This window comes from Canis lupus, chromosome 10 (assembly GCF_048164855.1).
Source record: "Canis lupus baileyi chromosome 10, mCanLup2.hap1, whole genome shotgun sequence".
Lineage (NCBI taxonomy): Eukaryota > Metazoa > Chordata > Mammalia > Carnivora > Canidae > Canis > Canis lupus.
In genome coordinates, this window is record NC_132847.1 from 21379731 (window position 1) to 21396398 (window position 16668).

General features: G+C 35.7%; 1 protein-coding gene across 6 annotated transcripts in view; it reads right to left on the reverse strand.

Moving 5' to 3' along the window:
- MEIKIN (meiotic kinetochore factor) overlaps positions 1-16668 on the reverse strand; it is a 77618-nt gene that overhangs the window by 32504 nt on the left and 28446 nt on the right. For all 6 annotated transcript variants that reach the window (XR_012037854.1, XR_012037855.1, XR_012037857.1 and 3 more), the window contains 2 exons: positions 8921-8985; positions 5518-5588 (listed from right to left, as the gene is read on the reverse strand). Coding sequence is in view for 2 of the 6 variants with exons in the window: in XM_072840919.1 (XP_072697020.1) it covers positions 5518-5588; positions 8921-8985 (136 nt within the window). In the remaining 4 variants the exon portion in view is untranslated. The remainder of the gene's footprint in view (positions 1-5517; positions 5589-8920; positions 8986-16668) is intronic.

A 16668-nucleotide genomic window follows, 5' to 3' on the forward strand; every position in this document is an offset into this window, starting at 1 on the left:
TTTCAATTGTTTATCTTTTAATAAAACCAACTCTTACTGAGGTGGGCACTTGACGGGATGAGCACTGGGTGTTATTCTATATGTTGGCAAATTGAACACCAATAAAAAATAAATTTATGAATAAAAAAAACCCCAACTCTTAGTTTTGTTAATGATTCTTTTTGTCTTTTTAATCTCTATTTCATTTATTTCTTATTCTTGTTTTCTTCTGCTTTGGACTTTGTTCTTTTTCTAATTCCTTCCCATATAAGGTTAGGTTGCATGTTTGAGATCCTAAATTTTTCTTAATATGGATATTTGTCACAACAAAGTTCCCTCTTAGGTTACTTTTGCAGCATCCCATAAGTTTTGGTATGTTGTATTTCCATTTTCATTTGTCTCAAGATTTTTTTTTGATAGCTCTTGATTTCTTCTTTGACTCATTAGTTGTTCACAAATGTACTGTTTAATTTTCACATATTTGTGAATTTTTCTCCTTTCCTTGTTATAAATTTCTATTATCACACCATATGTCAGAAAAGATACATGACATAATTTCAATCTTCTTAACTTTGTTAAAACTTGTTTGGTGATGCAACATGTGATCTATCCTGGAGCATGTTCCATGTACACTGACAAGAATGTGGATTCCACTGTTGTTGAATGAAATGTTCGTTATATGTGTGTTAGGTCCACTTGGTCTAAATTGTTCAAATCCATTATCTCCTCGATGATTTTCTGTATGGATATTCTATGTATTGTTGAATAGTAAGGTATTAAAGTATTCTACTACTATTGCACTGTTGTCTATTTCTGCCTTCAGACTTGTTAATGACTAATATATTTAGGTGCTTCGGTATTGGATGTTTATATATTTACAACTGTTATACCCTGTTGATGAATTGGCCCCTTTATCATTATGTAATAACATTGTCTCTTATTATAGCTTTTAACTTAAAACCTATTTTGTCTGATATATTAAGTATAACTACTCCTGATCTATCTCTTCTATTTTCCACTACCATGGAATAATTTTTTCCATACCTTCACTTTTAGCTTAATTGTCTTTAAACCTTAAGCAAATCTATAAGACACCAGGGTGGCTCAGTTGGTTAAATGTATGATTCTTGATCTCAACATCATGAGTTCAAGGCTCCTGCGCCCAAAATAAAACAAAACTTAAATGAATCTCTTGTAGGCAGCATATAGGCATATAGTTGGGCTATTTTCTTATTCTCCCACTTTTTGTCTTTTAAATGGCAAATTTAAATCATTTAACTTAAAGTAATTCTTGATAGATAAGAACTTATTGATAGTAAGGACTATCATCATTTTTTAATTGCTTTCTGGTTGTTCTGTACATGCTTTATTCTTATCTTCCTTTCTTGCTGTCTTTGTGAATTGATTTTTTTTTTTTTTTGTAGTGGTGTGCTTTGCCTTTTTTCTCTTTACCATGTGTACGTCTCTTTAAGACTTGTACTTTGGATTGCCATAGGGCTTTCAAAATAGTTAGGATGGTCTATTTTAAGGTGATAATTTCAATTGCATAAAAATGTCCTACACATTTACTCCCCATCTCCACATATGTTTTATGTAGTTGGTATCCAAATTTAGTTCTTTTTATATTTTATATTTCCTTCTTTTCTGTTAACTTTTCAATCTATTCCAATCTGGCTTGCCTCTCAGCAGTCCACTAAAATTCTTACTAAAGTCGGTTTCCTTCTTGACTCTGAATGCAACTGACTTTTTAAAATTTAATGAATTTTTTAATAGAAGTTTGAGTTTCACAGCAAAATTGAGCAAAATGTAGAGTTCCCATATAGCACTTGACCCTACATGTACAACCTCCCTTATTTAACATAATGTACCACAGTGCTACATTTATTAAGATAGTTAAACCTATACTGACATGTTATTTTCCTTCTCCCTGAAAAACTTCCTTTAATATTTTTTAAAGGCAAGCCTACTGGCAACAAATTATAATTTTTGTTCACATTAGAAAGTCATTAATTCTACTTCACAATTTCATGGGTATAGAATTCTACGTTGGTGGGTTCTTCTCTCAGGACTTTAAATATTTCTCTTCACTCTTCTTGCATGATGGTTTCTATGGAGAGATCTGTAATTTTTACCTCTGCTCTATTTCTATAAACAAGGTGTTTTTTTCCCTCTGGCTTCTTTCAAGATTTTTTTCTTTATGTTTGAATATGATAAATCTAGGTATAGTTTTGAAAGCATTTATCCTGCTTGGTGTTCTCTGAATTTCCTGAATCCATTGTTTGGTATCTAACATTAATTTTAGGAAATTCTCAGTCATTATTGCTTCAAACATTGTTTCTGTTCCTTTCTCTATTTCTTCTCTTTCTGGAATTTCAATTATGTGTATGTCATACTTTTTGTAATTGTTCCACATTTTTTTAATATTCTGTTCTCTTTTTTTCAGTCTTTTTTCTCTTTGCTTTTCAGATTTGGAAGCTTCTAGTGTCATATCCTCAAACTCAGGTATTCTTTCTTCAGCTATGTCCAGTCTACTAATAAATCCATCAAAGGCATTCTTCATTCTTGCTATAGTATTTTTTATCTCTAGCATTTCTTTTTTTATCTTTCTAAGAATTTTCAATTCTCTGTCTATATTATCTACTTGTTCTTGCATGTTGTCTACTTTTTCCTATAATGCATTTAGCATATTAATAATAGTTATTTAAGGGCACCTGGGTGGCTCAGTTGGTTGAGCATCTGCCTTTGGCTCAGGTCATCATCTCAGGGTCCTGGGATAGATCCCTGCATTGGGCTTCCTGGTCAGCAGGGAGTCTGCTTCTCTCTCTCTCCCTATGCCCCTCCCCCTGCTCATGTTCTCTCTCTCTCTCAAATAATTAAGATCTTTATAAAAAATAATAGTTATTTAAAATTCTGGTTTGATCATTCTAATACTACCATCACATTTGACTCTGGTTCCGATATCTATTCAGTCTCCTCAAACTGTGTTTCTTGCCTTTTAATAAGCCTTGTAATTTTTTACTAAAAGGTAGACAAGATGTACTGGGTAATGGGAACTGTGCTGAACCGGCCATTAGTAATATATTGGCAAGGTGTAAGTCATAGTGCTATGATTAGGTCTTTTTTGTTGAGCCTGTGCCGTTGGAAGGTAAAATTCAGCAGTATTTCCTAGTCCACACACCTCCTTAGGTGGGACAGGACAACTAGACAGAGCTGTATATGGGTATTTCCATTCCCCCATGTGTAAGGCTAGAGGGAGCTGGAATCAGAGTATTTTCCTTTCCTCATTTGAAAAAACAGAGGTGGCTGAAGTTGAATATTTCCCTTCCCCAAGGTAGGTTAGACTCTACTAAAACCCCAACAAGTTAGACTCTAGTGAAACATTTTCTTCTGAGGGAAGACTTTGTTAAGAACAGAATATTCTAGTATATTTCAGAACAGTTCTTTTCCCCTTCCCACTACCAAAAGCATAAGGGGATTTTTCTCAGACATGACTGTGAGATCTGGTAAAGGTCCTTCCTAAAGATAAAAAACTCACAAAAGTGTCAAGGCCCCCTGATGACTGTGTCTGTCTTGTTTTTAACCCTGAGTGGTGTCCTCACTGAGCCTCCAGCAACTCATCAAACACACCAGCACTGGCTTTCCCATCCCAGCGCTGGTTCTCTGGGAGGTTTTTGTTCAAGTGTTTTGGCTCTGATAAGTAATGATTCTCTGTATCCACCTGTCTGTTTTTCCAAGTATTAGTTCAGCACTGTGACCTATGACCTTTTTTTATCTGACATATCTAGAAAGTCTTGTTGGTTTTTAACTTTGTTCAGGTTTTTTTTTTTTTTTAAGATGTATTCATTTATTTTAGAGAGAGAGTATGCAAACAGAGGGTGAGAGCAGAGGGAGAGAGAATATCAAGCAGACATCACATGGATCCCAGAGCCCAAATCAGGGCTGATCCACAATCCCAAGATCACTACCCAAGCTGAAACCAAAAGTCAGACACTCAACCAAGTGTACCACCCAGGTGCCCCTATGTTCAGATTTTTACTTGTTAGGCCAGAGTGGTGACTTCTAAGTTCCTTACATGCTAGACCAGAAATTGGATGCCCTCCAATTTTGCAAAGTTCTTTATAACACTGGGATTCCAAGCAACATTCAGGATTGTTAACCACTCCCCCTTTTAGAAGTAAATGTTCTTGTCTCTTGGCTTCTATGATACTACATTCTGTTTATTTTCCTCCTTTTCTCTGTCCACTCTTTTCTACCTGAATATAGAGTATTCCAAGGAATGATCCTGGACCCTTTTCTCTTCCTCACTCTGTAGATACTCATTCTTTCTCTGGTGCTTTCATGTATTTCTATAAACTTAAAAGTATCTGTTAACACTGTATACTCCTCTTCTGCTTTCCTAATTTGCAGATTTTTATTTTAGATTTTATTTATTTATTCACAAGAGACAGAGAGAGAGTGGCTGAGACGTAGCCAGAGGGAGAAGCAGGCTCTCTACAGAAGCCCAATACGGGACTCGATCCCAGACCTAGGGATCACGCCCTAAGTCAAAAGCAGATGCTCAACCACTGAGCCACCCAGGTGTCCTTAATTTGCAGATTTATAGCCAATAGTTCTTCCACCATTTTCATTTTTGTATACTCTCAGACCTCCTGCCTCTCCTATCACTCTAAATAGCACTTTTACCCACCAAAGCTGCTTAAGACAGAAACTCAGAAGTCTTTTTTGACATCTCACTGCTACATCTTCTATCTCTAATTGATGGACTCTACAGGCAAAATTACTTTGAATTCATGCATATTTACCATCTCTCCTACAAAAAATCTTCGTCAAAGCCACCACAATCTTGCACCTAAAATATCTGAAACTTCCTACTGGATTCTAGACCTTTTCAATTTTTTTTTACCCAATGTATATAATGACAGTAAAGTGTAGTGGAAAGAATACAGGCATTTGATCCAGAAACACTGGCCACAAACTCCTCAAATATACTAATTAATATCTAAATCTCATTTTTTTCAGCTCTAAAGTAGGTGAAAACAAAGCAAAGCAAACCCAAAATTCAGCTGGTAGGAATGCTATAAGGAAAAGATATAATTTATAAAAAGTGCTTAGAATAATGGTTAGCATTGACTAGTCACTCAAAGAGTAGCTCCTGGTACATACAAAATAAAGCTCAAATTTTTCCCCAAAGACCTCTAGATTCTAGGTCTAAAGTATTAAATCACAAATTCTCCTCAGTATAAAACACTGCTCTGGTTACATAGCAAGTGTCTTATTTTTACCTTAAATTAATGTTTAATAGACATCCAATTATCCAAAAGGAATTTGGAAAAACTGTAAACTTTAATTCTCTTTCATTAAACTTATATAGAGTATATATTCATGCAACAGTAATATAATATAATTAGTAAATCTAAAAACTGTTTGAAATTATTGACTCAAATAGCTGGAAAATAATTCCTATAAAATTGTTGGTTAAAATATGTCCTGTATTAATGAAATTTATGATTTATGTAGTTATTCCACTTCAACACTTGCTTTTTTCTTTGTTTTTTCAGGGGCTGAAGGATAAGTTTTCTCAGCAAGTAAAACTTCACAAGCTGCATTATCTGTAAAGAAAAAAGATGTTTCAATATTTTAATTATCTAACCTCCATTAACTACAAGTACAGAAAACAGAACTCAAATTTGGGAAAAAAAACTCACCCTGATTTTAATGACTGTGTCTTTGAAATAGTTTTAGAAGAAAAACATATATGTCTTGAATAACCTGTTGCTATAGACAGAGCTTTACAAGAGCTCCAAGTTTCACAGGAGTAAATAAGCTCTATGTCAAATATTTACTTTTTAATTAGCACAGATAGTTGCATGTGATTAAAATTCTTCATTAATTATCCTTCCATTTCCACTCTCCTATATTTTCAGGCTCTCCCTTTATACTGCAAAATTTCGATCAGTATATACAATATGGTCAGAACTCCTTTATCTTATCAAAAACTTTATCTGCATCCCATACGCCTTCCTGCTACATCCTCTCTCTCCCTCTTCTCCATAGGCATGTTTCTTCAAAGAGCTGTCCACATATACTAACATAACTTCCTCTCCTCCTGTTTATTCCCAGACCCATAGCAATCTAGTTTCAGGGCCCACCATTATGAACAAAACCTTTTGTCCTAACTTACTGGACACCAGTACAACAAACATGAACATTTTCCCCTCTGGTCCCTTCTATGGCTCCTCTTCAGTCCTGACTCTTTTTTTTTTTTTCACTCTCCAGGCTCTATCCAAGCAACTAATATCTAGTCTGCTATGTGCCAATGTTACTAAATACCACAAATTTGGCTTTTCTTTATTTTTAACACTGGTACCTTGCTTTAAGTCAACATAAGAATTACCTTTGAATTATTTCAATAGCTTTTCAATTCAGCTATTAATGTTGAAACCAAATTCTCTTAATCATTCTCCCAACTTGCTCTGTACTCTAGTGTTCCTATTGCAAGAAATACCAACATTCATCCACTTGCTTAAACCAATTATTTTAGACTCATCTTTGACTTCCATTTTTCTCTTTTATCCAATATCCAGCATCATCAGAAAATCCCGGCACATCTGCTTTAAGTTGTATTCCAAATCAGACAACTGCTACCACTTTACTCTCATATACTATTTTCTGACCACCACAATAGTTTAACAGGGTCTCTGCTTTCACTTGCCCTCTTCGTCTATTCTCCATATGGTAGCCACAGTGATAATTCTAAAATATGTATCTAATTAAGTTATCCCTTTGCTCTGAGATGTGTTTCTTGTCACACTTAGAATAAAATCCCTACTTCTTATGATAGCATAGGAGACTACATTATACCACCTGATTACCCCCCTAAACACAAATGTAGTCTTTTTTTTTTTGTTTTTTTTTTTTTTTTTTACTCATTTTGCTCCAGTCATACTAATCTCTTTTCTATTCTTCAAACACGCAGAGCTCTTTCCCATCTCCTGGCCTTTTCTCTTGTTGTTCCCTTTGCCCAGCATGGTCTGTCACAGATTTTCACATGACCCACTCTCTCACTTCATTCAAGCTCTATACAAATGTAATCTCAGAAAGGCCTATCCTATTACCTTGTCTAAAATAGCATCCATAGTCACACTCTGTTTTTACCCACTTTACCTTCCTTCAATACTCATATTTCTGATGTTGTTGTATATGTATTTGTTTAACTGTTTAGTGTCTTTCTTTCTCTACTATAACATAACTCTGTTAGGGTAATGACTCTGTCATTTTCCCCAGCAACTAAAATACTTTATGTCACACTATAGGTGATTAATAAATACTTGTTGAATGAATGGAATTAATGAATGGTGTGATGAGGTGTCTCTGAAACAACCAAGAGGAGATGTTGAGACAGCAGCTGCATATAAGGGTTGTAGTCTCAGAGAAGAGTCTGCATTGAGAGAAAACTTGGAAACTTTGCTTTTTGTAGGACACTATACATATCAGGGAGTAAATTTTTTTTAAGATTTTATTTATTCATGAAAGACACACAGAGAGAGAGAGAGGCAGAGACACAGGCTGAGAGAGAAGCAGGCTCTATGCAGGGGGCCTGATGTGGGACTTGATCCCAGGACTCCAGGATCACGTCCTGGGCCGAAGGCAGGCGCTAAACCGCTGAGCCACCCAGAGATTCCTGGGAGTAAATTTTAAAAAGATTTAAATCTAGGAACCAGCCTTGAAGAACTCCCCTATGTAATTGCTAATAGTGGTAGATAAGATTGAAAAGGAGCAGGAGGTACCTGAAAAGTAATTTCTTATTTGTTTGTATGATTAGACTATTTTTTAACATTTAGTAAAGAACGTGACACACAACTGGAATAAAGAGGGATTTGTTGAATTAAGGAGGTAAAAAATACCTCCTGAGCAAGATGTGATTTAATTTTAAATTTCAAGTCAATCAACCACATAAAAATAATACAAAAGCATACATAATTCCAGAATCACTATTCTCCCTTACTATCAGGCCTTATAAATAATATTTTCTACAGCCAAAGCAACTTTTTATTGGGCAAGACCTAAGTAAAATCATGATTGTTTTTAGTACCCTTACCACTTTTCTTTTCATAACCTCTCCTCTTGTTCACAAATGCCCTTTACTCTTGCTATAAAACAAATCTCCCTTCTAATGTTCACCCTCCAGAGTAGTAGATGCTAGCCACTCCTTAAAAAGATGTGTGCTTTTACAAGTTTAGTTTTTATCACTTATTTAATTTACCTCAGAATAGCAATTATTTTAATCATTTTTACTTAGAATTCCTAACATAAGACCCGGTATGTAGGGAAATACTCATTAAGATAATTTCTTAAAGTGAAGATTATGCAAAAAAAAACTTTCTAAAGTTTATATTAAAATATCTATTAAGAGTAAAACCAGTCATTCTTCCAGTTTACCCAAAAACAGATGCTATAAAACTTGATTTGGGAAATAAAAATAGGAATCTGAGATATAACATGGATTAATAAGGTTGGAAATGTTTGGCTAAGTTATCCTAATAATAAACTAAATTATTGAGTGTCTATAATGCAAGGCATTGTGTTGACCCTTTTATTTTTAATCATTACACATAATTCCAATATATTTATTTATTAATTATACTTTTCCCACAACAGAAACTTGGGAGGCAAGGAATTTATATTACTTCTCACCAGTATATATAACAATGCCTAATACAGAGTGTATACTCAGTAAATGTTTATGAAATGAATTAATGATGGGTATTGTAGGGATAGCTAAGACCCGCATTCTAACTTCACATATCTTCAATTCTTAAAATACAACCAAGCTAAAAAGCGCTCAATTTCCCGGGATACCAATTTTCTCAAAATATACTGCACTGTCACAAAAATAAAGAAATACAGAATTATGAAAATGATTAGTTTCACTATTTATTACCTGATTCTGAATGTGAAGTATTCTTTGGTTTTGGAGATATATTTTGGTCTGCTAATGTCATCGCTCTATAACAAGAACAAATTAATGGTTATTCTCTTAATCTTCCAGTAACTTTTGAGAATCCTCAAATAATACTTATAAAAGCATTTATAAGCTATCAAATATCCTGCAGGAAAAATGTAACTCATTAAAAAAAGTTTCCATACGTATATGAAAAAATAGTTTAATAATAAAAGGCAATATATTCATACATTTTTCAGTGTGAAACAATACATATAGAGGACAAGGTATATGTTTACAATCAGACCGACCTGGGTTTAAAGTCCAGTTCTGGGATCCTTGGGTGGTGCGGCGGTTTGGCACCTGCCTTTGGCCCAGGGCACGATCCTGGAGACCCGGGATCGAATCCCACGTCGGGCTCCCGGTGCATGGAGCCTGCTTCTCCCTCTGCCTATGTCACTGCCTCTCTCTCTCTCTCTGTGTGTGTGACTATCATAAATTAAAAAAAAAAAAAAAAAAAAGTCCAGTTCTGCTACTCACACTTGAGTGGCCTTGGAAGATTCACTCAACCTGACCTGATTCTTGGTTGCCTCATTCATGTAAAAAGAATGGCAATCTTGTTTCCTAGGGTTGTGGTCATGATTTCAAGTAACATGAAAGATAATACTTTTTAAAAATTAATATCCTTTTCTCTCTTTTTTAAAGATTTTATTTATTTATTTATTTATTTATTTATTTATTTATTTATTTTTTATGATAGTCACAGAGAGAGAGAGAGAGAAGGAGAGACACAGGCAGAGGGAGAAGCAGGCTCCATGCACTGGGAGCCTGATGTGGGATTTGATCCCGGGTCTCCAGGATCTAAAGATTTTATTTATTTATTTGAGAGAGTGTGAGCATGAGTAGGGGGAGGGGCAGGAAGAGAGAGAGGGGAAGAAGCAGACTCCCTGCTCAGCAGGGAGCCCGACACAGGGCTCAGTCTCAGGACACTGGGATCATGACCTGAGCTGAAGGCAGACCCTTAACCCCTTAACTGACTGAGCCACCCAGACAGCCCTATCCTTTTCTCTTTTACGAATGACACCACCCCCAATTCTACTGAAATGTGTATTAGAGAATTACAAGAAGAATACAAAAGGGTCAAAGCTCAGCCTTTGACAACTAAAATGAGATTTCTGAGTCCCTACCAAGACAATGGCGTTGAAAGTCAAATGTGAGATTTTCTAAATTCCTTTGCTGATTTATTGAACAATTGAATTCAGTAAGCAAAAACCAATTTTATTCTTTCCTAATTCCTCTCTAAATTCGCCCTGCCAAAAATAGTATTTTCTTACCCTTGAATGAACTTTTCGGTGTATTCCATCATTTCTGTTAACAGTCATTTTGGGGTAATAAAGAGCCCAGCATAATACCGCAACACCAAACTCTTATTATCTGATTTAAATTTCTTCCTTTTCTCAACTTAGGACAGAGTTAGACTCAAAAGCTGCAGTGAGGAAATCAGCCATGATTGGTTTCTTCTTCATTTCTTGTTCTTTTTCCTCCCCAGTTTGATAACTACTCTTTGGGATCTTCTGCCATTGGAATAGGGGAAAGGAATTATATAAAGGGACAGAAAGAATCTTTCTTTATCTTGACTGATACTATTATAAGATGCCATTGGTTACTTTCTGGGTGTGACAGATAACAAAATGTTGACTTTCAAATCTGAAGTATTTTGAAGGATTCAGTGATAAGGTTTACCTACGCTTGGGGCTCTCTCACTTGCTGCTATTTATGATCTCAGTTTTTGAATTTGATGATAGAACTTTCAGCCTCTTTCAATTGAGTTTACCTTGTCCTTTGCAAGAAGTCATACTGGGCATGATCCTTTCCAAGATGATCCATAACTGACCCTCTTGTGTGGGATCTATACCTGACCTATAGGTATTATGCACAAATTTTGTTGTCCCAAACTCCGAAAGTACATCTAGCTTCCTCTTTATTCACCCATTCCAAAGCATCTAACAGACTGCTAACTGATCTTGCCTTTAGACTTTTCAGAGTTAGAAACCAAGTTCTAGGAAACATATGTCAAACTTCTCAAATGGTTCTCTTGGAGCTTCCTCTTTTATGTTGAGGTGAAGGAATAAGCCAACCCCTCTCCTTGCGTATAATACCAATAATTCTTATCAAAGAAATATATGGGGATCCCTGGGTGGCGCAGTGGTTTGGCGCCTGCCTTTGGCCCAGGGCGGGATCCTGGAGACCCGGGATCGAATCCCACGTCGGGCTCCCGGTGCATGGAGCCTGCTTCTCCCTCTGCCTGTGTCTCTGCCTCTCTCTCTCTCTCTCTCTCTGTGACTATCATAAAATAAATAAATAAAAATTAAAAAAAAAAAAAAAGAAATATATGTTTGGTCATTTCATCCCTTCAGCACATTCTTAGCTATTTCCTAAATAGTTTGGAGCTTGGTGATGAGCAAAACCATGAGGAATTGATTTTTGATCCCACCTTTTACAAACTGCACATAGATAAATCTACACTGATGGGGATGGGAGTAATTGTCATTTTATTTTGTTTTCATCTATTTTCATCACAGTTCAAACTCTAAGGCTACCTGAAAGGCACATGTAGCATCCTACTACATTCCTAGAGTTCCTCTTAACATGTAGATGAAAAACACAGAGTTTTACTATTAGCTACAGAATGTAGAAAAAATTCAGGATGTGACCAAACATAGATTCCTGCTCCATGCCTTCCATACTAGAGGATTATTACTAAGAAAAAGGGGACAGAGCCTTGGGAAATAAGCAGTTTGACAGAGGGAAGTGACTTCTCCATCAAGTCCTAAATCTGGAGGTGGGGGTACTAGGTAGGAAAATGACATTAGAAGAAGTGCAGAGAAAGCCAAAAGCAGAGGGGGCATGTGCCAAACTCACTCTAGGTAGAAATATCCACACAGGGTGGAAACGCAACATCAAAATAAGAGTCTGGACTACTCAGAGAGGAGACCTCAGTTAGCCCTCCTTGAGAGTCCCTTAATTCCTGTAGATTGTGAATGAGTTCTCAAGGTTCCAAATACCAAGGGCAATGCAGAAGGTGCTCAAATTAGAACCAAAATACCTGGCATAGGGCTGCTCTGCTGGTGACTCTACCACAAAGGTTGCAGAAAGGTAATCAAGTCAAAGTCTGCATGGAGGACTTCAATGACACTCAAGGAGTTTTGGGTAGCAACAAAAGCTAAGGTGAGAAAAAATCAGCAATGGAGGATCTCAGGCCCTAAATAAGGCTATAAGTTTACCAAAGGCTTTATTAGCAGAGTCCAGCCTAGGTATAGAACCAGTCTTTAAACCTGCAGCATAAATTAGTACAAGTCCAAAGACAACTTTTAGATCCCAGACAAACTCAAAGCCCCAACTTCACCCCTCCCCCAGTTCTAGCTTACTCCTATTACTATACACCTATATTTAGGGTGACCATTTATCCATATAGGCACCTTTCCAAGAATAAAAGGGAGTTCTACTAAAATTTATATCAGAACAATAGACACATACCAGGACTGTCCCAGGCAAATCAAGAGGTATGATAATCTACTTATATGCCATCCTCAGGAATATGAAATGGAGAGAAAAACTGTAAAATTTAGCATTCACCCAAAAGAGACTCTGAACTGGAAGTAAATAGATGGCATTAATAAGTTTAACTCATCATTTCCCAGCTAAATAGGAGAGAACAGAGAGGAGACCCTATGAGAAGCTGAGGTCAGTTATTTTAAAAAAATAAATAAATTACACACAAAAGTAATATTACACTCTATGTTCACTAACTGGAATTAATTTTATTTTTTTAAAGATTTTATTTATTTATTCATGAGAGACAGAGAGAGAGATACAGGCAGAGGCAGAAGCAGACCCCGTGCAGGCAGCCTGATGTGGGACTTGATCCCAGGACTCCAGGATCACGCCCTGGACCGAAGGCAGGCGCTAAACCGCTGAGCCACCCAGGGATTCCCCACTAACTGGAATTTAAGTAAAAACTGTAAGGGGCTCAGTCTGTTAAGTGTCCTACCCTTGATTTCAGCCCAGGTCATGATCTTAGGGTCCTGGGATTGAGCGCCATGTCAGGCTCCCCACTCAGTGGAGAATCTGTTTGTTTACCCCTCCCTCTGCTCTTCCCCCTGTTTGTGCTCTCACTCTTAAATAAATATATCTAAATCAATAAATAAATACTTTAAAAATGAAAGAAAGAAAGAAAGAAAGAAAGAAAGAAAGAAAGAAGAAAAGAAAGAAGAAAGAAAGAAAAAGAAAAAGAAAAAGAAAGAAAGAAAGAAAGAAAGAAAGAAAGAAAGAAAGAAAGAAAGAAAGAAAGAAAGAAAGAAAGAAAGAAAGAAGGAAGAAAGGGAAAGAAAAAGATGAACTATATTTTCTTTGCATATCCAACTGGTACATTTTATTTTTTAAAGATAGTGCAACATTTAAGGGAGACAGGAAATAAGATTAGATACACATAATCAAGTACTGTATTACATTTGCTCCATGCAATATATAGGCAATACTCATTGAACAGCGTTTACATGCATCTTTCAACAATATAAACAAAACTCCCTTTCTTTATTAGATACTATGTCAAAATTATAGGATTTTAATTTTGTGAATGTGCTAATTAAAGAGAATGTCAAAAAAGCTAATAGTTAACAGCTGTTCAAAAACGGTGTCATTATTATCCAAACATTTCTCCTTCCTTCTTAAGAATATATTGCATTGCAGATTGTTAAAGGGATTTAAAAATCATCAATCATCATTTCTCTCTACTGACATTAATGATTTACCTTCAGAATTTTCACTGTTACCTTCAATTTGTAAAAAAAACAAACAAAACAAAACTCAAAATCAGTGAAGCACAATAAAGTACAAATAAAATGAGGTATGCCTATAAGAGATTTCCTTTGCTTCAGAAATTTTTTTTACCTCTTAGACACAAGCATATTTATAAGGAGGCTTTCACACTAATGCTATTCTTTTCTCATTCTACACATTTCCTAGGGTGACAACTATCCCTTCAGTCCAGGATCTTTCCCTTGCTATCTAGGCTGGAATATCCAACTACGCACCTGATATATCCTCTTCAAAGTGCTGTAGGTATTTCATTGTTTTCCAAACTAGAATTATCTGTCACCCCAACTCACTCCTGCTTTTCTATTTGTACCTTCATCCAACAAATTAGTCATCATTCATCCAGTTTCTCAAATCAGAGGGCTGGGGGCTGAGTTGGACTCTACCTCCCTTAACAAATAAACATGAAAAATTACTGATTATCCCTTCTGAATTGTTCTGAAGTTTTTCCTTTTTGCTGTCCTTGCTGATAAAGTTCAGGTCCTAATTATGCCTCACTTGAAATGCTACAATAGACATTCCTTCAACCTAATCACTTCTTCCAATCCATCTTTTTCTTTGTTGCAAAAGTGATTATTCTAAGAAATATTATCATGTATATGTCTGTGAAGAGGTGGGTAACAGGCAAGAATTTTAGTTGGACAATGTATAAGTTCTATAGAAATCTACATTCAAAAGTATAGCAATCCTTACCCCCACAAACTCATCAGCACAGAATACCTAAACCATTAATCCCCACCAAGGAAGATAACATATTGTACCATCTACTATTTAACGCTGGTGAGAAAAATCAATTTATAAGAGAGTAAGACTTGCAGATGATTATTTGACAGACAAAAAAATCTATCCTTCTATCTCAAAAAGCTGAGAGCAAAATATTCTTTTACCCTCATGGCTTATTTATTTTTGGTCTATTATCTTTCCTGCCTATATTTTCTATTAAAAATTATATTTCTTTGGTTTCCTTAGTCATAACTTTCTTAAGTTTTATTGATATAATTCACATATCACACAATTAACCCATATAAAGTGTACATTCAATGGCTTTTAGTATATTCAGAGAGTTGTGTAACTGTCATCACAATTAATTTTAGAACAATTTCATCACCTCAAAAAGAAACCCTGTACCCATCAAGCAGTCAGTTCTTATTTCTCCCCAACCACCCTAGTCTTAAGCAATCACTAACCTGCTGTCTGTTCAGATTTATCTATTCCGGATACCTCACACAGACACAACCATAAAATATGTGATCTTATGTGACCAGCTTCTTTCATTTAGAATATGTCCAGGGTTCATCCACATTGTAGCATATATCAGAATTTAATTTTTTATTATGGAATAATATTCCATATAGATATACCACATTTTATTTGTCCATTCATTAGTAGATGGACATTTGGACTGTTACTACTTTTTTGGCTATCATGAGTAAAGTTTCAGTCAACATTCATGCACAAGTTTTTGTGTGGACATGCATTTCTATTTTTCTCAGGTATGCATACCCAGGAGTTGATTGCTGGGTCACATGTAACATTATGTGGGACTGCCAAACTATTTTTCAAAGCACCTTCATTTTAAATTTCCACCAGCAATGTACTGGAGTCTCAATTTTTCCATGCCTCACACGACAGTTATTACCAGTATTTTTAATTATAGCCATCCTAGTGGGTGTGAAGTGATTCTCATTCAAGTTGACTTGCATCTCCCTAATGGATAATGATATGAGCATCGTTTCATGTGTTCATTGGTCACTTACATATCTTCTATGGAGAAATGCCTGTTTGGATCCTTTGCTCATTTTTAAATTGAATTATTTTTCCTTTTATTATGGGTTGTTAAGAATTCTTTACATATTCTGGATACAAGTCCCTGTCAGATATATAATCTGCAAATATTTTATCCCATTCTATGGATTGTCTTTTCATTTTCTTGATGGTGTCTCCTGACTTTGCTCTTAAACTTGTATGAATTTTTTGCAAATTTCTTTCAAATTTTGAATATTAAAATGTTTTAAATTTTTGTTATATTTTATAGTCCTACTGAAAATCTTTCAGACTCTCATCACATTCAAGAAAATAAGAATGCCAGCCCTTAAGACCATTCATGATCCAGACTGTGACCATCTCCTTCAATTAAGATACTCTCTCTCTCACATATGCCTCAACCTTCAGTCTACATGCCCCAATCCAAATTCTTGATCTTTGCCCCATAATATTTCTCAATTTCTCTCATCTTAATATATGGCAACACCATCCTTCTAGTTGCTCAAGCCAAAACTGTGGAATCAGTCTTGACTACTTTCATGCTCATTCAGTCCATCAGTGAATAAGAATCCATCCTGTTAGTCCTGCTTTCAAAATATATCCAAAATCTGATCTCTCTACCTTTACTCTTACCACTCTGGTCCAATATTAGGACAATAGTCTCCTACAATTTCCCTAACGCCTTGTCTCTTCATAATCTATTCTCAACACAGTAGCCAGGGTGATTCTTTTAAAACCTAAGTTATATCGTCACCCTTCTAAATCTTTAAAGGCTTTCCAATCCACTCATATTCACCTGGAATATCTTCTGTGATATGTCCTCTGGTTCTTCTGTCACTTCTCCTTTCTCCTCTTCCCACACTCCACTCCTAGAATCTAGGCATTCTTGCTTCAGGGCCTTGCTCCAGCCATTCCCTCTACCTGGAATACTTTTTTTTTCTCCTGTGAGTCACATATCTTGCTCTGTCTCCTTCTTTAAGTCTCTGCTCAAATTTCAATTATGACCTCACTGACCACACTACTTAAAATAGTGAACCTCCATTCCAATACTCTCTTGCCCCCATCTTGCTTTTTTCCATAACATTCATTACCATACAGAATACTATAAA